The sequence below is a fragment of the Ixodes scapularis genome, unplaced genomic scaffold, assembly GCF_016920785.2.
Source record: "Ixodes scapularis isolate PalLabHiFi unplaced genomic scaffold, ASM1692078v2 PGA_scaffold11__112_contigs__length_91849675, whole genome shotgun sequence".
In the NCBI taxonomy this organism is placed as follows: Eukaryota; Metazoa; Arthropoda; class Arachnida; order Ixodida; family Ixodidae; genus Ixodes; species Ixodes scapularis.
The window spans coordinates 66,389,534-66,410,170 of record NW_024609837.1 but is presented as its reverse complement, the minus strand read 5'-3'; the positions used below and the strand labels follow the sequence as shown (position 1 = coordinate 66,410,170).

At 47.7% G+C, this 20,637-nt stretch overlaps 1 protein-coding gene and 1 pseudogene across 1 annotated transcript in view; both read left to right on the top strand.

The window, feature by feature from the left end:
• Positions 1–17,566, top strand: part of LOC120836473 (tyrosine-protein phosphatase non-receptor type 9) — a 28,518-nt gene extending 10,952 nt beyond the window's left edge. Inside the window, exons 4-9 of the mRNA XM_040205393.2 lie at positions 3,128–3,252; positions 6,209–6,314; positions 8,662–8,772; positions 13,171–13,301; positions 15,514–15,724; positions 17,540–17,566. Of these exons, the coding sequence (XP_040061327.1) occupies positions 3,128–3,252; positions 6,209–6,314; positions 8,662–8,772; positions 13,171–13,301; positions 15,514–15,724; positions 17,540–17,566 (711 nt within the window). The remainder of the gene's footprint in view (positions 1–3,127; positions 3,253–6,208; positions 6,315–8,661; positions 8,773–13,170; positions 13,302–15,513; positions 15,725–17,539) is intronic.
• Positions 17,567–20,015: 2,449 nt separating this feature from the next.
• Positions 20,016–20,576, top strand: LOC120836465 (annotated as a pseudogene).
• The last annotated feature ends 61 nt before the right edge of the window (positions 20,577–20,637 follow it).

Below are 20,637 nucleotides of genomic sequence, written 5' to 3'. Positions count from 1 at the left end.
TGTCTGCAACGGCCGATTGTTTTTTCCTCTGGTCAACTGCCTGGATAATCTCAAGCTTCTCCTTCAGAGAGATTCGCTTCCGCTTCGGCGTCATTGGAGCTGCAGAATGCAGCTTAAATGAATCTGCAATTAACGAAGATGAATCAATGGGGACAGATAGGAAAACCTACCGAACTTCACAAATCGGTATGTTATGTCCGAAAGTCTGTTGTAACCAGATCCGTTGTAACGAGCCTAGACATGTGTGTGGTCTTTCTGATAACATTTTTAATACTTAAGTGGACTGGTACTTTTGAAATGCCTACTAACCTGCTTTGGCCTCACAGCTAGCTATACAACGAAAAATAAAATAATAAAAAAATTACCAAAATCCAGAACACTAATGTAGCCCTTATGTTCTAAAGGGGTAATTTAGTGTTTTTTTAGATTGTCTATTTTATGGTCATATCTCAATCTACGGGATCTGAGTATTCTAAAATACCTAAATTCGCGGACAATTTTCCCAAGTAACAGAATCAAAGATCTTGACACACCTCTTTTTCTGCGCTTCAGTGCAAGCAAGCAAGCAAGCAAAACTTTATTTTCTGTAAAGGCCTACGTCCGGCCCACGTCTCGCGGATGGATTCCGCAAGGGGACCGGAGTGATTAGTTAGTACTTCTAGTACGGTGGATATTTCGGTGCCCGTGGGTGGAGCCAGCCATTCCTCCCAAGAATTGATATGTGAGAGGGTTGGGGGAAGTGTGGGTGGGTTACAAGACCAGTAGGTGTGAGGGATGGAAGGGTATTCTCCGCATTTTGGGCAGGTGGGGGAGCCGGGTCGTTTGTAGATGTGGTGGAAGATGTGGTGCGATGGAAAGAGTTGGTCTGGGCTTGCCTGACGAGGGAGGATTGTTGCCTAGACATGGTCTTTGGTGGGTGAGGGTAAATGGTCCGCTCTTCACGTTGCTCTTTTAATCTCGACTTCCGCAGGGCTCGGTGAGCGTTCCTTGTTGTGCCTACCGAGTAGATAGCCGGCCATGACGTGACGGGACCCGGGGAGTTTTCGCGGGTGAGACGATGGGCTGTCTCATTTCCCTCCACGCCTTGGTGGCCAGGCGTCCATACGAGGCGGAATTTTTGTCCGGGTAGCAGGCATGTATTTCACGGACTAGGTTATCTGTCATAAAGTGTAATGTGTTATCGGTGTAGTTTCGTAGGGCGCGCTGTGAGTCCGTGAAGATTAGCGTGGGATTAGTGTTAGGTTGTTGGGCTGCGTGTTCCATGGCTTTGGCGATGGCGTATTCTTCCAAATCGTCGATCGTTGGGGGTTCTGTGAAGGTTTCGAAGTAATATGTTTTAGTGCGTGTGTTGACGAAAGCTATTTTGCCATGCGTGACCTGGTGACTGGCATCAGCAAAATACGTATCATGCTCCGTCTCATGTAGGTAGCGTATTCGCTTTTCGTGGGCTTTGGCGCGGAGTTTTCGTCTCTCGGGGTTGTTGTCGGGTTTCATGTTTTTCGGTAGTGGTTCCACTGTAACATTTGGGTTGGCGCTTTTCCATGGAGGGTGAGGTATGGGGATTGGGGGAAGTGAGTCTGTGTTGATATCTAATGTCTGTAAAATTGTTCGCCCTTGGTTTGAGGTAGAAAGTCGTAATATTTGCCCGTCCTTATGCATTTGTATGCGTTCTGTAATGGTGTTGAAAGTTCCCGTGTTGAGAAGGCGTTCGCTGGACGCGTGGCGCGGCACTCCCAAGGCGAGTCGGTACAGTTTACGGAGACTGGCTTCGAGCTTTTTGATTTGGGTACATGTTGTCGTGAGGTAGGGTAGTGTGTATAGGAGACGAGATATGACGAAGGCGTCGATGATATGGAGTAGATTATGTTCTTTGAGTCCGGTTCTGTGATTTGTGGTCCGCTGTATCAGGTGTGCGATCTGGTTGATTTGGGTGTGAAGGCGGTGGAGTGATCCTTCCTGTTTACCGTTGAATTGGAATACTACTCCTAAAATTTTGATTTGATCAACTTGTTGAATTTCCTTGTCCTGTAGCTTGATTGTGATAAGTTTTCGGTCAGGGTCGGGTCCTCTCTTGGAGGATGTGACCAGTAGTTGAGTTTTGGAGGGAGATAAGGTGAGTCCTATTGTGGAGGTGTAGACTTCGACCGCAGTGCAGACGCCAGAAGCTGCCGTAGAAGGTGCGACTGCGAATCTCGAGCTATCGCTTATTTCTAAATATTTGCGAATCGCGCGCGGGAAGCGTTCGCTCGGGCCTGGTGACGCCCTCTGGTGTCTGCGCCGAAAAGCAGAAAGAATGTGTCACGACCTTGGATCGCATTTCAAAGTGCTAGCTTTATAGGCCCAACCACGCTCAAGGTCATGTCCTTAAAGGGATGGTAAACCGAACATGTATAATAAGCGGTGCACTATCTTTCTATGAGTCATCAGCCGCCGGTGTGCGCGCATCATCATATCTCCATTCGAGCTTATTTAGCGTGAATATGATGACGTCAATTTCGTTGCGTGTGCTCGTGCACACCAGGGGCTGCTGTCTCATGAAAAGATAGTGCGCCACTTATTATAAACACTGAAATGTTCGGTTCACCTTCTCTTTAAGGGCCCGTGGCGCCCGTGGCTGAAGTGTGAAGTCGCGTGATCAAGGTCACGTAAGCGCCGGTCGCGTAAGCTCCGTTAGCTGAAGCTGACGTGACCTGTCGTCCTTGAGGTCGTCCTCAGGGTCGTTCTCGATGCCATCCTTGACGTCGTAGACGCTTTCCTCGTCGTCCTCGATGTGTGAACAGCATATTACAACCAATTTCATCTGCGTACCATTTCCTTCCCTAATTGTTTTTACTAACAATGTTCCCATGAAGCTACCGCATTTCATTGCATTTAGTCAAATGATCGTGCATGTAACTTTTAATAGAGAAATTGGCTGCATACCGATCTAATCTTGAGATTTTTAGAATGCTTAGCGCCCTTAGATTGGGTTATGACCATATATGGACAATCTCTGAAATGGCTTTAGTTGGCATATATATGACCATATATGGACAATCTCTGAAATGGCTTTAGCTGTCGGTGAAGCTGACCAAGGTTCCCTAACGAAGTGTGCCCTGCCGTTTTGGGCGCCGTCTTGGGTGCGCAGCCGACGCGAGACAGTTCGGGAGCGGCCATCACCATGTTCACGGCGAGCAAGCACTGGCCTCTGGAGAGCTCGCACCGCGTCACTCTTCAAGGGGTCGTGTACCAGCTGGACGTCGCCCTGGAAAGGTGAAGTGTCCGGCCCCTTCTTCTCCTCACTTTCCGTCTCCTTACCGGCAAACTCCAACCTGTCAAGTCAAACCCCTCCTTAAGGGGGGACACTACACAGAAAAACGATTTCTGCAATAAAAGTTGAATTGAAAAAATGCCATATTTACATCCACCAACTTCTAGAGAGTACTGGCAGAAAGTATCATTAGTTTACACTGTATAGTTAATTCTTTATAAATTATTTTCGGTCCACCGATGCTATAGAAAAGGTAGAGGTTGGAGCACTTTGAATACATTTTTCTCCATTCAACTTTTCGGCATAAATTTCACTTTAGGAAAACTATAGTTTTCCTATTATACAACAAAAAAATTATTCTTAGGTGGTTTTCTGGGATAGAATATTGTGAGGAACATGCCCTGGCTGGTTTGTTCTTCTACTTTAACATTCTTTTGTGTTAGAAAAACTACATAAAAAAGTGCAGACATGAAAAAAAATTGTAATCTTCTTATGGAGTTATACTTATGAAAAACAATGCACTATAGCAAAATAACTAGCTGGGTATGTGCTCTGGGCATTCCTATGACTATATTACACATAAAAACCACAAAGTTTTATTTTTTTTTTAAATTTTCCTAAGCGAACACATTGACTTCCATATTGTATCATTCGTAACAAGTTTCAGAATTGGCACAGGACAATAAAATTTGGCAGGGATGGGCTTGCCACTCAAATAAACTTCCATTGCAAATTACATTGAAATCAAGCAAGCGGTACAGAAGTTGACTTTTCTGGGTAGTGTCTCCCTTTAACCTGGAATACTGTTGTGCGTGGCATGGCATTGTACAAGCGCAGTTACGCAAAACACTTTTTCACTTCTGGTAAGCAGCGTTCTACCGTTTCCGTGAGCAGCGTCTGTGGGTTCCCCCTTGTTAAAAAAAAAAAGATTGCACAGGCTCGATTGTGATGACAAAGACCAGGGAAATGTGTCCCGTACAAACCGCGCTCCGTGGTTTGTGCTAGATTTCTAATTTTTTTTTTATATATTTATTTTTTATTTATTTTAGTTTCATTTGTAAACGACTGAATCTTCGCGAGCTCGAATTTTCGCGAATTGGGGTGGTATGTTATGCATTCGCTACCGTAAGGAAACTTATTCGCAAGATCTCTTTTTTTGCTAATCATACGCGATTTGCGAAATTCACGAAGATTGGGTCCTTGCAAAAATTAAGTTCGTTACAATATTTTGATCATTTAATTTTTATATATTTATTTTTAATTTTTTTTTCATACTTTTTGTTTGCCTTTATTTTATTTTTATTATAATTCTATTTTATTTTTATTTGACTTAATATTGCCGCTCGCGTCGTCGAGGAAGTTTTTTTCATTTATTCTTTCAATTTATTGTTTTTCGTAAGTTCGAGAACCCTGTCGCCCCATCGAGTTACAAACGTTTTACGCACCGAACGTTCTACGCCGAGTGTTCCAGAAACTTACAAAGGTACCTAAGGGACCCCGCCTGGCGAGCCGGGGTCAGTCTCGCCCCGGCGCTCGATCCTGCCATAGGGCCGCCGTCGACGCCCGCGACGCTAGCCTTCTCCTATTTCGTTCTGGGCGCAAGTTTGCCTCATTAAACGCTTAGTTTCCCTCAGTCGTTCGTTGCCTCGTCGATCGTCATTTGTATATTTTATTTCCATCCAAAACCTGCCGCCCTTGCCGGCAAGTTTACATTCAAATACCCAGGACGTCACTCCTTCGTGACACTCATTATGACGCTCGTTCAGGGCAATTTTCTCGTTGAAAACAACTCGTAAAGCACATTCTTTGATAAAGGAAAAACTTCCAGCCAAGCCCTAGTCGGAAATCCGACGTTTCGAGCCCTACTCGACCTCTTCTTCGGAGGCTAGCGTCGCGGGCGTCGACGCGACGGCGCGAAGTGATGAAAACTGATCAACGCCGAAAGCGGGTACATTGTAACTTGCGTAAACTTTTTTAGTCACGGGTTTTAGTTGATACATACTGCTGCGTGAGCACCTCGTCGATTACGGTTCACGAAAAGAACGACAATATTTGCGGTTTGCCACACCCCGTTCAGTGGTGGGCCACAAGTTTTTTTTAATCGAGTTTCATGTGCCATAGGAGGGAGAAGAATTTGCCTAGGCTGGGAAGAGGACAAAGTAAAAGTTGTTAATCAGCGATGTGTTTGTCCAGTCCTTTTCTGTGTGTTCTGGGTTTTACCCGATTGCCTATTTTAGGCATCTGGAGGGAGGGACTGCAATCAGTATGGACAGAAGCTGAGCCAAGGGAGGAGACGAGAGCAGACGGGGGTACGCCGAGCTCCGACTGCAATGATCTGTGCGTAGACGCAAGCTCGCTGCTCTCGTCTGCTAACTCTGAACGCGAATACCGGACTTCGGCGCTCCGACATCCCTGTGCGTTCTCGTCTTTTCCTCTCCCTCGGTTTCTGCTCGTACAAGAACACAGGAGAAATCTAAGACGTACCCACCATCCCACGAAGATGGAAAGTTTGGAATAAAATAACGCGTCGAAACTGAAGAAAAAAAAAGAAAACAAAAAAAAACAAACTGCAGCGTTTGATATAAATTTTGAAGAATGCCGTGGAAACGCATCTTGTGTGTACCAAACTTGATTCGTGAGTCATCCCCCCCGATGCTCAGCTGCCTCACTCTCCGCAGCATTTCGGCGCACAGACCGCGTCTTTGACTGGCGCTTTTAGCGTCCAGTCCCGCCCACGCGTCAAATCCGGTCCCGAAGTGGCAACGAACGACGTCCACGAATTCACTTTTCTATGGACGCGTCAAGCGCATCGGTCGGAGACGCGTTCTAGGGCACCATGCTGCAGAAATTCGGTGTCGTTGGCTTTTTACCCGTAGCGAGGGACCCTCGTGGCCCGCACAGTCTTGATTTTTGTGCGCTAAATGTGTGTAACGTCGTGGCTGTGTTCTGTTGTTGCAGTCTTGAAAGTCAAAGGTGTGGGATTGTCTTCATCTACAACATGACGGGATCGAGGTACCAGAATTTCGACTACGAACTCAGCCAGAAGATCCTCAATCTTCTCAAGGTAAGGGAGCCGCTTGTCGGCGGAGTCCCGTCTTGGAGAGGCGGACGATCCTCTCCAACTCTGTCTCATTTCGGGTCTGATCGCGTCCGACGCTACGACTCAATGGAGCCGGTCGATCGGGCAGTGCCGAAATTGCATCATTACGGTGCTCGTCGCATTTGTTCATCTGCTATCACTGATTGAGCCAATCATGCACAACGAATGTGCCGTTCTGCCTTCCCACATCCTAAACCCCAAACTCGGGGCCAGTGAGTTACCGTATTTACTCGCATAATGAACACACTTTTTTGCCGAAAAATTGACACATATTTGGGGGGTGCGTTCATAACGTGGGGTAAAATTTTTGCATTTACACACTTTGTGCAAATGTCATCTTAGGTGCCAATATGACGTGGCAGGGCACTGCACCACGTCTCGACTGACGGAGGCGCGCCCATTGCTTGTGGGCATGCTACAGTAATCATGCTCAATAAATTGCGAATCTTTTTTAGGGTGCTTTCGGCGTGCATTTTGCCGGAGAAAACGTGCCCTGTGAATCTCACTCAGCATGGAGAGCGACACGACCGTTCTTCGGCCTAACCACTCTCACAATATCGCTGTTCGAAAGTGGATCACAGGCGGCGGCGTGTTTGTTGACTTCGATGCATCCAAAGGTTGAAGCACGTTTCGGGCTGGCAATTACTGAACCCCAGCCTCGCTAGGCATGTGCGCTGCTCAGTTTCACGGTTCCTCATTTCCACAACCATGAAATTGCAACCATTAACGAGAGCGGCTTGGCCTGGCTTAGCCTGGCCGCTTGCCAGCAAAAGAAAATTGGCGGGCTTGGTGGCTAGCGGGCTAGCTAAGTTGGACGCAATTCAAGACTTGCGAAAACGAAAATTAAAACTATGTTCATTACGCAAGAAAAAAAAAGTAAAAATATTGATGGCCAATGGCGGGGGCGCGTTCATTGCGCGAGTAAATTAGGTATTATGGATTAAAAACAGTACAAAGACTGAGAAAGGATGAGACAAAGCGCTGTTTCTATACTTTTTCTCATTCTTTGTCTGTCTTTGTGCTGTTTATAGTTTGTTGGTTCTAAATCGACAATATTTGATAAAAAAAAACACTCGTGCTCAGTTTTAAAGGTGTCGTTTACAAAACCCGGTTGGCTGACACCCACTCAAATGTAGGAAATGTTGGTATGCATTGCGATTTTTTGTTTTTTTGGATGTCCCGTGTAATTTTTTTACATCTCCATATGGGTTGTTAGATGAAGGACTTTGGTGTTTTCTGCTCTCGTTGTTACATCTTGAATTATATTTGGGAGTGGAGAAGGTCAAAGCTGTACCCTCTTTTTGCTTCGCCCTCACAGGCGTACTGGTCTTGTTTACACACGCCGAGTTCCTTTCGCACGAGGGCAAAAGTTGGCTGACCCTACACCGTGCACCGGAAACGAATACAAATTCAGAAGCTAATCCAGTGAAACTTCCCGAAAGGATTAGGATTCAGTTCTACAATTGTAAATCGGTTCACACCATGCGAGCGTCTGCATGTTTCTTCACTTTCTCACCGATATTTGTAGGTGTAGTCAAAGGCTGCGTGCAAAGTAACAAATAAAAAGTTGCCAGGCAATTGTGTTGCATACGTGAAACGTTCAAGCATTGCAAATGTTTAGCGACACTGAGTTGCTAGATGCCTTCGTTCACGGCGCTTTTCATCAGATAGTCTCACTCGGTAGTTGTTCCTAGAATGAAGTGATACTAACGCTAACCGGGCTGATAAACTTGGCAATCTTCGGGAACCTTTCATACTCACAAGCTCTTCTCCCTCAGGCCGCACAGGAGGTGGAGCTCCTCCTCGCCTACCTTGCTCTCCCTCTCCCACCCGTCAACCAATCAGTGTTGAGCCTTGCGGCCACGCTTTTATCCAGGCTTCACTTTTGGGCTTCACGAAATGACGAACTTGTAGCCAAAGGACGTTTCACATCAAAAAAGAAAGTAGCCTCGACAATGGAGCACATTGTATCGGATGTGTTTGTACTGCGTCTCAGTATCGCATATTATTTGGTGGCAGTGCTTCGACCCCTGCCGCATACCCTTTGCGTTAACACGGAACTCTGATCTTGCCAGCAACTGCAGCCCTCCTCTAAGTGCTCTAAGACAATTGCGCGTTATACGGCATATCGCACATTTCTTTTGAACGCTCTCGCAATGCACTTAAGCAGCGTTTGTATGATCGGCGCGGCGGGGCCGTCGTATGAGTAAGAAACATCTGGGACAACGTCCGTACGCAGTCTTTTGTGCGGCGTGTCAGCAGTGCAACGGCGGCATTGTCCGAGCCTGAGACCCAGCGTCTGCCCCCGCAGGGAGCCTACCCCGCCAGGCTGAAGAAGGTGCTGATTGTCAGCGCTCCCCTGTGGTTCAAGGCTCCCTTCCGCATCCTGCGTCTCTTCGTCAGGGAGAAGCTACGGGACCGGGTGAGTCGCTTTTCCCTCGAGCCACTCTCGTCGCTCGGGCAATCCTCGAGCAATGAGGTGCTTCTGGCGCTATTCGGGCACGAAATAATTTGCGTGAATAAATCGAGGAACCGAGTGCATCAAAACTATTCATAAATGTGCCTTTACGTGACGCTTTTTGTCATTCTTAAATTACGCGAGTGTGGGTTAAGGAAAGAAAAAATTTAAACCCCCCAAAAATCCCTTTTTTTTTTCCTATGTACAGTTTGGCACGCAGTTAAAACCGTCTGGCCAACGCTGCTACTCGCAGATGAATCAAAGAAAGCTTTCGCGTTTTTTATTTTTTTTGCGTTGTCTGCAAGTAGCGGGGTCAGCCAGACGGTTTCTATCATTTTCCTCTCCCCGTATAAAAAAGCTGTATTTTTTAGGCTAATACATGTTTTTCTAGAACCTACCCTTAAGCAATTTGGCTATGATATATGGTTAACCTATAGACACCTTTGTGAAAAGTTTGATTGCACTGGATCCAAATGTCCAACCTGTGCTTTGCCCTGTAGTACGAGAGAAGAGCGCAGCGGCTGCTTTCAGGGGTCCTGTTTAGGTATAGGCAGTGATGTGATTGCTGCTCCAATTGCGCCAAACTGCGCCAAGGGCCTAACCCTGCTACATCCTGCTACATTTTGCCAGAATATGGGTAATCTGTGCCAAGCCTGCGCCAAAGGACCAATTTCGGTCGCCTTTCAAAGCCGAAACTAAACTGAGTGCCGTAATTGAGCATGCGTGAGCTAGGTGGCGCAAGCGGCCGCTTGACAGAAAGTACTCTGCATCAATCGTCCATCTGGTCTTACTTGGTTTTTCCAATAACTATGTTTTTCCCGTCCTCTCTCGTTTCACGCTGTCGTCGTCTAAGGGGTCTCGTCTCGCGGCTCTTTAAAATTTTTTCAGCTGTAGACGCGGGCTTGTGCGTACACTCCGACGCAAGCGTGCTGGGTACCAGCCTTACCATTATGCTGTGAAACGAAACCACTTTTTTGCCCGGCGCGAGACACTTTATGAGCTGAAGCACTCGCTCCTGAAAGCAAAGGCCGTGGGAAAACTATATTCGGTCCCTGTCTGCCAGTCACCGTGGTCGCGCGAACTCAAGTGTTGCCAGCAGCCGTCCCCTCGTCGCTGCAGATATGGCGCTTTCTAAACTGTAACATAAGGACTGCCGCATGTTCATCAACATTCCTGTTCTAGTTCAAATCATACTCTACTACAAAAATCTTTCTTTAACTCAAGGACTGCTGTGTCCAAGTATTGATTGCCTATAGTTTCTCTCGGTGGGCTTTCTTTCAAGAGGGACCCCGGTACTTGAAAAATCTGCCGCGAAAGGAAGTTGATGAAGAGAAGTGAACTAAAGCAAAGAATGCAATGTCTGCACGTTGAACCCGCACAGCGCGCTTGTTTGTCTCGAGTTACAAAGCGGTTCAAGGACTTTTTGACCCTGGCTTACAATGTCTTGCATCGACGCGCTACGGTTCTTTTTTTTTTTTTCTGTGTTTAGCTTGTCTAGCTTCTGTGTGTTTAGCCAGCCTCGAAAGCATGTGCTGCTGGACTGTTCTTTGTCGTATGGTGGACAGTTACATTTTGCATACAATTTTGAGAACCAGTTGGTGACTGAGCAAAGAGGCATGGTTTCCGTTTCGATCGAATAAATATCTCCGCTCGTGCGACGAAGCACGTGCAGCTGCAAGCCTGCGGAAGTTGCCCTCATGTGCATGCGAACATGAATGCACGACAGAGGCACCAGCTGGGACTCTTGCAGTCCATTGTTTTACGTTTGCTTAGTTTTGACGAAAATCTGGCACGTCGGGATCCAGTAAAACGGTGGCGAGCGGTTTTTCGGAATTGTTTTACAATGGCTTCAGCAATGTATGTATACACTTGTGGGATGTCTCAATGTCTCTTTGGAGGCATTGCAAGTGGACATTCATTACTAGCCGAAAGCAAAGCAAGGCTTGCAGCAGCCTTGCAGAAAGTTTTGAAAAGCAAAAAGAAAATCACCCGCTAATCGTAATGCACCTTTGTCTTGTGTACAATTTCGCATTGCATTGCAGTAGTTACATGTTTCATCAGCAGGAGACTGCTTCCATATATTATATAACTGGTCAAACTAATGCTGTGATATTTACTACTAAGCTGGTTATTTTCAAATAAGGTTTAACATCTGCAGTTTGGTTCATATTTATTTATGATGGGTACATATATATGTATCATTTAACTGAAGCATTGCAAAATCTGTTATGTCATTGGCGTGTCAGTTACTTGTTGAAGCACTCGGTGGTCTAACTTGGCCATGATTTGTTTATTGTAGCGAACAAAGCATTCTTCGTTTGTCCAGCACTTAAAACAAATATTTTAATTTTTCTAAGAATATCTGCTCCAAGAAACACTTTTTGCTGCTCCAAAACACTGTTTTGACTGCTCCAAAAGTCACGTTTACTGCTCCAAAACACTGTTTGGCTGCTCCAAAGGCCACTTTTGCTGCTCCAAAACACTGTTTTGGCTGCTCCGAAAGGTGCTCCAAAATGGCTTAGGCCAATCGCATCACTGGGTATAGACCAACTTACAAACAGATCCACGCGAGGTGTGGACAAATGTGCAGTTCCCTCACGAGCTGTGGGCACCGCACGTGCACGGGGAACCAGGCTTCCGTGAAGCGAAGCGTTTATGCAGGCGCCCTGCAAATAGCTGCGTCGCTGCACTCTTCCCTTCAAGGTCGGAGAGTTTGCCTGCCACACTTGCATAGGCAGTGCTCGAGGTGTCATGTGGTCCATCTGGGAAGTTGTAAAAGAATACCTTAGTACTATACCTAAAGCCTAATGACTTAGAATGCGTCTTAAGTTTGTGGCCACCCGTTTCGCTTTTGGGGCGATCTGTCGGGGAGGCCGTTACAAACACATGTGTTGGTTGGCTTTGTGCCAAGTATTGAAATGAACAAAAAGTAGGTTTGCAAATGAGCTGGTGCAAATTGAGGATAATTAGGAAAAACCCCGAGACAGGGGAAAGAAAGGAAAGGACAACGCAACGTTTAAAAAAAGTGTTGATACTTTGTATTGTCCCTTCCTTGTCCTGGGGTTCTTCGTAAATACAATGAGGCGAGTTCAGATTTTTGCGGCAGCACGAGCATACACAGGAGCTGTAAAGGTGCTCAAGCAAGCTATACTCTGCTGGTGCAAAGTGTCGGATCATAGAGCGGGAAATCCGGTGTCCGATTCCTGCTTAGGGACAGACAATGTGTGTTCTATGATGCCGAAGGAGACAAGGCCACATCATTATGTTTTCCTGACATCTTCTCGCGACACTTTAGACTTGGATGGCGGATCCTTAAATGCATTCTGCGTTGAAATATTTTATTGCAGAAAAGGTTTGTGGCTGGGATCAACGGGAAAAATGTGTACGAAGGCCGCGAAAAATATTGTGATGAAATGCGTGACGCAAGTTTGGGGAGAAAATCTATTGACGAGAGCGCACAATGGAGAAGAAATTGCAATAGAAAAGGAAGAATAAAACTATGAACATACCCCGATGAGAATTGATTCCGCCACCCCGAGATGCTTTACCTCTGTTCAAGGGAAAGACTTGTAAAGCAATAGTTACAATGTTATGCCAACGGTAACGTAACGTATCCACTGCATGTATACAGGGAAATACCATCTGAACAAGTTCTGAGGGACCTCAAGAAAAGTGAAGTTTCAATGGAGGGAATGCATTGGACACAGTTGATGCATTCAATTTACCTGCACGTGCAGCATTACATCCACAAGTTCATTGCCTTGAACTCTTGGGCACCACGCTACACTTTTCCACACTGGCGCAGGCAAATTGAACGAGCCAAGTAGGGTTTTGCTGGGGGATTTTACGAAAGCTGCTTCGTCTTAATATGTGGTCTGTTCAACTGAAGTTTATTCAAGTGGAACTTCATTGTACGACCATGTCGCACGATTTGGCATTGCAGAAAAGACTTGAAAGAGCCTTGGGAAAGTGGGGAAGCTAGTGAAACCAACTCATTCTGTACACACTGACTCTTTCTGTAGGGTGAAGGTAAATCGGGAATACAAGAGCACACATCCAATATCATCCATCTTTATAAATCTTAGAATGCAGCGTCGCGTAAATTGCTAACATATTTTCCGTCTGCACCTGATTACAGTCTGCAGGGGCAATCGGTGGCTGATAGAAAGAAAAGTATTTCCTTAGGTAGGTCCGCATACCATGAACACTCTGCACCTGATACATAATCCACGAGCGAAATTTCTCCTACACAGCACAACTTGTATCATATAGAAATCATTATCAACATAATCTGTCGTTGACAAAATCAGGCAGGTCGTTGACAGAATCCGTGGTAACGGCGGCGGTTTTGGGGCCCCGCAGGTGACGACGGTGAGCCTGGACCAGCTGAGCCTGCACGTGCCGTACAACGCCCTGCCCAGGGAGCTGGGCGGGAACCTGTCGCTCAACCACAAGGCCTGGCTGCTCCACTGCCTCAAATCCATGGCCAACAGGTGGGGCGATCCCTCCCGCGTTCCCCGGGCAGCTCGCCGGAGAAACGACCGGCACGGCTCGAGTTTGATGATCCCAGGACTTTGCTCCGTGGCCTTAGATAGTGCCGAGTACTTTTTGGCTGATGGGTTTGCTCCGGTTCGCCGCATGATTGCCAAAGCGCCAGACACGAGCCAGGGGTGCCACGGATTAGCCGAAGAACCGGGGGCTCCAGTCTCGTCGTACACAAGGTTGGGGACAAAGTTTACGGAGCGCCCCGATTGGATTTTCGCAACAACGACGACACACTTTTTTCACCGAAGTCCAGTCGGTGCACTTTGTGAGCTTTCGCTAACAACTTTTTGTTTGGTTGAGTCTAGGGCCCCAGCGGCAAAGCCTAATTCTGGCACTCGTTTGGCAGTTTAGGTCCAGAGTTGCCCGGTGAAAACCGCTAACCACCAGAAGCAAAGCCTGATCCTGGCATTTTGCTCGTGAACCGAGGCAGTAAAAGGGCCAGGTGGCGACTGAACTACCGGGCAGTGAGGCCTAACTCTGGCACTTGTTTAGCAATTCAAATACCCAGACTCCGGCCAAGGAATATCAGGCTTGCTTATGCCTCGACTTCCTTGGGCTTTCAGGGGGCCCTAATTGCGAGACAAAAATGAAAGCCGTTTACAATTCCCTGTAACGCCGGTTGGAGCGCAGCTCTTGAGGAGGAGGATGGAAGCGTACTGAGGGATAGGTGACTCCTTGAGGTCACGTGACCTCATGGGAGGTCGGGTGACGTCAAGGGGGTCGCGTGACCTCAGAGGGTCACGTGACCTCAGGAGAATCACGTGACCTCAGGCGGCCACGTGACCTCAGGGGGTCACGTGACTCCAGGGGTCACGTGACCTCAGTGGGGTCACGTGACCTTAAGAGGTCATGTGACCTCAGGGGTCACATCAGGTTGCATGCAACCTGGATTGCATGCAACAGGTTGCATACAAATCGTTGTATGCCAGTTGCATGCAACAGGTTGCATGCAGCCTGTTGCATGCAACTCCCGAAGGGACTTGAGGACTCCCGAAGGAACCCGAGGTCCTCCCGAAGGGACCCGAGGTCCTCCCGAAGGACCTCGGGTTCCTTCGGGAGTCCTCGGGTCCCTTCGGAAAAATTTACCCATAATGCACCGCGCGGTTACGCCGACGGCGACGCCGCTCAAGCCGGAAACGGGCGCCTAAGAGCTGCGCTCTAAAAGCATATTTTGGCTTAAATTACGGCGCTACTTGAGTTTGCTTTGCCTATCGTTATGAGACCACTTCGGACGTGGAACTTCCCCCAGACACTGTACGGTGGAGAGCATTTGAAACCGTGTCCGATTTTGGAGCGACAGCCTCATGTGGGATTTCTCCACGCAGCTTGCTTGCTCGCATCGATAGCACTGTATCGAGTGAGCCCATGGAAGAGAGTGTCAGCAATGGAGCGTAACTATTGGTATGGCGTCGCAGTGTGCGCAGCCAATGGCGTGGCGTCGTGCGGATTTGGGTCAGGTATAGCGGGTCGGTACACTACCATCTATCAGCAGTGAGGCAAGAAAGATGTGAATACAGTGAGAATGTTTGCTGCCAATAATACAGGAAAAACAAATTGTTAAAAAGGAATGGAAATGATAAAAGGAAGGGCAAATAAATGGTTCGGGGAACAGGAGTCGGTAGATTAATGAGCATGGCACAGATGGTGTGCGCTTGGATGATGATAGTGATCAAAGTGGCCAGAGTGAATTTCGCAAAGGGCGTGTCAGGTTACTTGCAGTGCAAAAGCAGAAGCTGTATACAGTGCAACTTGTATGCAACACAAACTGTATGCAATGCAAACTATACAACTCAACATAAGCATATCCAACACATACTGTGTGCAACACAGGCCTTATGCGAGCTGTGTGTAACTTAACCTGCAACAAACTGGCCCGGGAAGAAAAACGAGCGTTTAGAAGTGTTAATATTAAGACAGTATTGCCCTTAGGTGGTTCGGGTCTTCTGTGGCGACCCAGTCCAGCCAAAAACCTCAGTAAAAACTGGGGTTTTTAGCGTAACCGACGAAGGACCCGAAACGTTTTCTGGTTCTAACATTGCCACAGATGACCCAAACCATATAAGGGCAATACCCATCTGATACGTAATGCAACCAGTACACGGTGTTTGTAAGGCAGCCCGTACGCAATACAAACCGCACACAATGCGGACTGGCGCGCAGGTACAGCGCGTCAAGCGGCGAGGCCCCGCTGCCCCTGCCAGCGCTGGTGCAGCCCCCGCTGGGGGAGGAGGACCTGACGGAGGGCGAGGAGGACGCCTCCTCGGCGGCCCTGCCCACTCCCGCCGACCTGCTCGTCGGGGTCCACGAGAAGCACAACTGCGAGGAGCGGGAGAAGGAGGTGGAGGTCATCAAGCGCCAGGGGGACGGGCAGGTACGCCGGGGGGGCCGCCAGGGGGCACCTCATGCCTCAAAAAGAGTTAATACGGTCTCGATCATGCTTCAACCTGAATCTAGCACCATCTTTTGGTGTTTTTGAAAAAAATGGCAAAACGTGGCACAAATAGGGTGCTGGTTATTTTTCGGGGGTGGGGCATTCCTCTGGACATTACGGTGTTTTCGTTATTTTATTTTTTTCATTCGAAGAGTGCTACTCTCGCCGGCACGTTCGCATTAAAATTACCTTTCCAGAGCAGCTGTGCTCGCAGCTCACGATAGAGATGTACATAAAAGAAAAATTTGCTCGCAGCTCAGTGGACGTTGTATCCGACTGCCACTGCACCGACCCAAGATGGAGCTTCGCTGGGGCATCTTTCTTAGTTGACTTTACGAGGGCCTTTGTAAGCTTCATATGCAACCTTGAAGTCGTGTAACGCTCCCAGCGTGTCGGTTGTCCACGATGCTTGTTCTTGACATTCATTTTCGATGCTCGTTCATAGCAATTTTCTCATCATGAACGAGAAAAATATTGAATTTTAAAGGGGCAGTGCCATGATTTTAAAGGAGCTGTGCAACGATTTTAAAGTTGAAAGAATTGGCATCTTCTGCTTTTAATATTGTTCACCTTGTCACAAATGACAGAAAATACACCTCCTTTCATCGAAATGTTGCGATTTCGCCGCGTAATAGTGAGGCAAAGCTTAGAATATTCCCCGACCTGCAGCCGCGAGCGGCGGCCATGAGAAACACGCGGTGCGACGTCAATGGGGAACCTTGTAGAAAGATAGCAAGTTGTGCGAATACCTGCTCAATAAAAGTTAACTTTTCTACAAATCTTGTCATTCCAACATATACATAAATGCGTCAAAAACCTGGTATCATCGACAAAACTTTTATTATGCGGAGTTTTAGTGGCGCCATCTATCCTAGGTCTACAAAACTGTCAGCTCTCTCTGCTACCGCGAACAGCCGCCAGAAGCCAAAGGGGGAGAGGGACAGGGCCGGACAGGTATGGCCGGACCCGGATGACTTTCCTGAGTTTCCTCCTTTCACCATATTGTTCGCGCGGCGCCCGCCAGCATGTAGTCACGCGGTCGCGAGCGGACGAGTTCTCGCTTCTCACTGATGGCTCTAAAGAGAGAACTTTTCCGGAACCCCGTGTCTACCCCATCAATGTCACTGCGCACGTGACCCGGAAGACGACATACAAGTTGAGAGGCGGCAAAAACCTGGATCTTTTTCATTTTTTTAAAAGAAAACTAGGGTATCCAGGCAAAATCTGTTTACTGTAGTTCACTTCAGAAGTGTCAGGCATCAACTTCCACAATAATTAAAGCAAAGCCCTGAAATTGTTGCACAGCTCTTTTAATGTTAGAAGAATTTGCAGCTCGTATTCTTTGCATCATTTATCCCGATACGAGCAATAGAAAACGTGCCACCCTCTGCCGAAATGCTGGGATTCTGTCGCGTAATCGCTAGGGAGAGAATGGTTTTCTTTTGCGCGCTTTGGGTCGGGGATCTACGGCTGCACGCAGTGGCCGTCGGAACTACGGTGAGACATCGTTGTGAGTACACAAGTTTTTGTGGCACAAGTTTTCGTGGTTTTAAATGCGTGTCATTTATGGGGCCAGCCGTAGCGCTCCCATGTTCGCGGACGTAACCCGTACGGAGTGTGAAGCTTGCAGCGCAGTGTGCACTCGCCCACTCCCGCAGTCGCAAGTACTCTTGGGGCGGGAGCTTTGCTCGTTGTGCGTTTGGGTTTGGCGGCACCGCGGCTGCCTACACATATCATGAATGCTCTTGCTCGCAGGCTTTGTGCACCACCAAAGCGTCCTAAATGACACCTTTGGGTAATGCCAGAGATGAAGCAAATTTTAGGGGCGAAGTTCCTTAGGGTCTAGCCTTGTCTGTCCGGCGTCCATGCTCACATCGATCTTGCTGGTGCTCCTGCTCGTGATCGTCCTTGTGAGCTCACGTGCTCGTGTAGGGCAAAAGAAAAATGATGAAGAAAAAAATAAATGTTTGCGCAGTTGACTGCATTCGAACCTGTGCGGGGAGACCCCAATGGATTTCTAGTCCATCGCCTTAAAGGGATACTGAACCGAAATTTGAATTTCGCAAAATAAGGCTCTAGAAGCGTTGAACGGGACTCTACGAACTCCGAAACATTGCTCGTACATCGATATCTCAAACGGGTGGCTGCACTTTTCGAAAAGAAGGGCGCGATCAAGCGAGGCCTCTGACATCACTGTCCTCCGGGAGAATTTGAGAATGAGGGGGAGCGGCCTCGCTTCTCTCCTCCTCGCTTCGGTTCACCAGCTCGACACGGGACGTAGTGAGGAGGAGGGGAATAAGAATCGTGACGTCCCTTGCCTTGTCGGCCTCGTCGGCCGGGTTCAGTCGGGCGCTTCTTTTCTAAAAATATGGCGATCCGTTAGAGATATCGCTGTATGAGTGATGTTTTTGGGTTTTGCATCGTCCCGCCTATCTGTGCAGCCTTGTTTTGTGAGTTCGAAATTTCGGTTCAGTATCCCTTTAACCAGTCGGCCACGACTGCGGGACGAGTAGGGGGCTCTGAGATGTGGTAGTAACTCAAGAGCTGGGGATGTCATGGATGAAACGTTGCATGTAGCCACATAAAGTCTATACAGGAGAGGGCGCTGCGGTCAAATGCGTATAATATCGCGTTAAACTTTGCATGCATTGGCTCAACGTTTATAGACGAGAGGGCGCTGCGGTCAAATGCTCAAATGCGTATATAACCACGTTCCATACCACACTTTCTCTTTCTGACATGGATGAAAACGAACGAAAGGCTCGGCATGCTGCGGTTCACCGTCTACGCACACAAGCACCACCAGAGCTTCGCCCCAATCAACATCATTCACCACGTGGAGATGCGATTGTTTTTTTTTTGCACTGCTCACAACCGGTCGCGACGACGCACCATTGCTGGTTGCAATTGCAACACCACTGTTGCCATGGCAACTGAGGTCCACACAGTGTGTTGCAGTGGGATGTTACACAGCCAAAGCAGGTGTCTGGACTAGTCTGTATTCCCATTGTTCAGAGTCTAGATTTGCACTCGGACGTGCTCTCAAATCACTAGATTGGAGTGCACCTACACCAGGTTATTTTCGCAAGTTTACCTTTGGGCCTGTTATGAAAATAAGTGCACACTCTTTCAAGTTAAGACCACATCTGTTCTCAGTATTCTAAGAAAGAGTGTACCAATATTATGGAATGCTTTTGGTTTGTTCTTTGTAGCTCGCTGAAAAAAATCCGAAGGAGCTCGGTCTTTACAACAAAAGTTGAGGTGCATGGAATGTGAGACGGAATCAAAATGAACCAAGACTGGTGCATCCTTGTATTATTTTTAGGGGTGTGCGAATATTCGAAACTTCGAATACTTCACGAATAGTGCCTGCTATTCGATTCGATTCGCTTCGCACTTTTACTGTTCGAAGTATTCGAGTTCTTCGAATATTCGAAAACTATGAATAACTCTAAACTCGCCGGTAAGTCCCAAATCGCAGTCACATTCCCAGTTTGTTTTTGGGCTGCGCAGTATAGTTTCGAACTTGGCAAACCCCAAAAGCCAACCTAAGTGCCTTTTTTTTGTTTTTGTTTCTTGTACGAAGCAATGGAAGTGGAAATTATATGCACGCGGTAGCGCGATCTGACCTTCGCTTGCCGCGATGTCTGGATTGCGGAGTTGGCCCAGTGGTAGTGGCGCAAACATATACGGAGCCATCGCTGTGATAAATTTGATAAAGGACTACGATTTGCAAGGGCACGTACATCGTCGTGAGCTCTAACGCCACGGACTACAGCCACTCACTCATGTGCACTCACAACTGAATGACTGAGCCCATAGAGCACCATAGAGATTGGCCCACTGGCCTACAGGGCCAAGGAAGCCAAGGGCCAAGGGGCCAAAGTGCTATGAATTTGGATATGGATTTACGGCTTACTTTCGGGGATAATTTGTACAGTTGTTACCGTCGTTGCCATGATGGATCAAGCCACTCGAGTTATTTTCCGCTTGATTTTCTGATTAACCAGTTTTCCAGTATTCATTTTATTTCTACCCGTTTTCACCGGTCAAAGTGAGACTTGCTCCGTCAGCCGAAAAATAGCCGTATTGCGTCTTTAGCTTTATAGCTTCTTTGTGGCGCCCTCTCTCGGCACAACTATTGCACACGAAAATATATTGCGCAAGGTTAGTTCTGCAGGAGGCTGTGGTGGCCGCGAGGCGCACGTTTTCATCCCTCGTATCGTGTGCCATGCTTTACGTTCACGTGGTTGCGCTTCTGACTTGTTGCGCTCGTCTGTGTCTGCTGGTGCTTGAGCTTGATGGAGCCACGACAGGAATCGTCAGGGACTCAACAACCACGGCGGAGTACACAACCTCCTGCCAGCACAAGAAGTCTCGTATGGACCCATTTCCGAAAAGTTTGCCAGGGTGAAGCTGTGTGCAACCTTTGCGAAAGCTCACTGCGAACCCCATCAGGCACGATCACTACTCTCGTGAACCATTTGAAACGGCACGCCAATCAGTATGCGGAGTTTCAAGCAGCTGCTAAAATCAAGCCTGCTAATCAGCCAAGCATTGCTGATGTGTTGAGAAAAACAGCACTGCCGCAAGCAAAACGGGAGGCTTCGGACCTGAAGATTGCCAAGATGGTTGCGCTCGACCTGCAACCATACATGATTGTGCAAGACCGGGGATTCCGGGATTTATTGAAGGAGGCAGTCCCAGGTTACCTGCCACCATCGAGAACAATGCTGTTGCGCACGTTAGTACCGAAGTTGTACGACGACACTAGAAAGAAGGTTCGACTTAAGCTACAGAATGCGTTCGAGAGTGGCATGGAGTCTCTCTCCTTCACCTCTGACATGTGGACG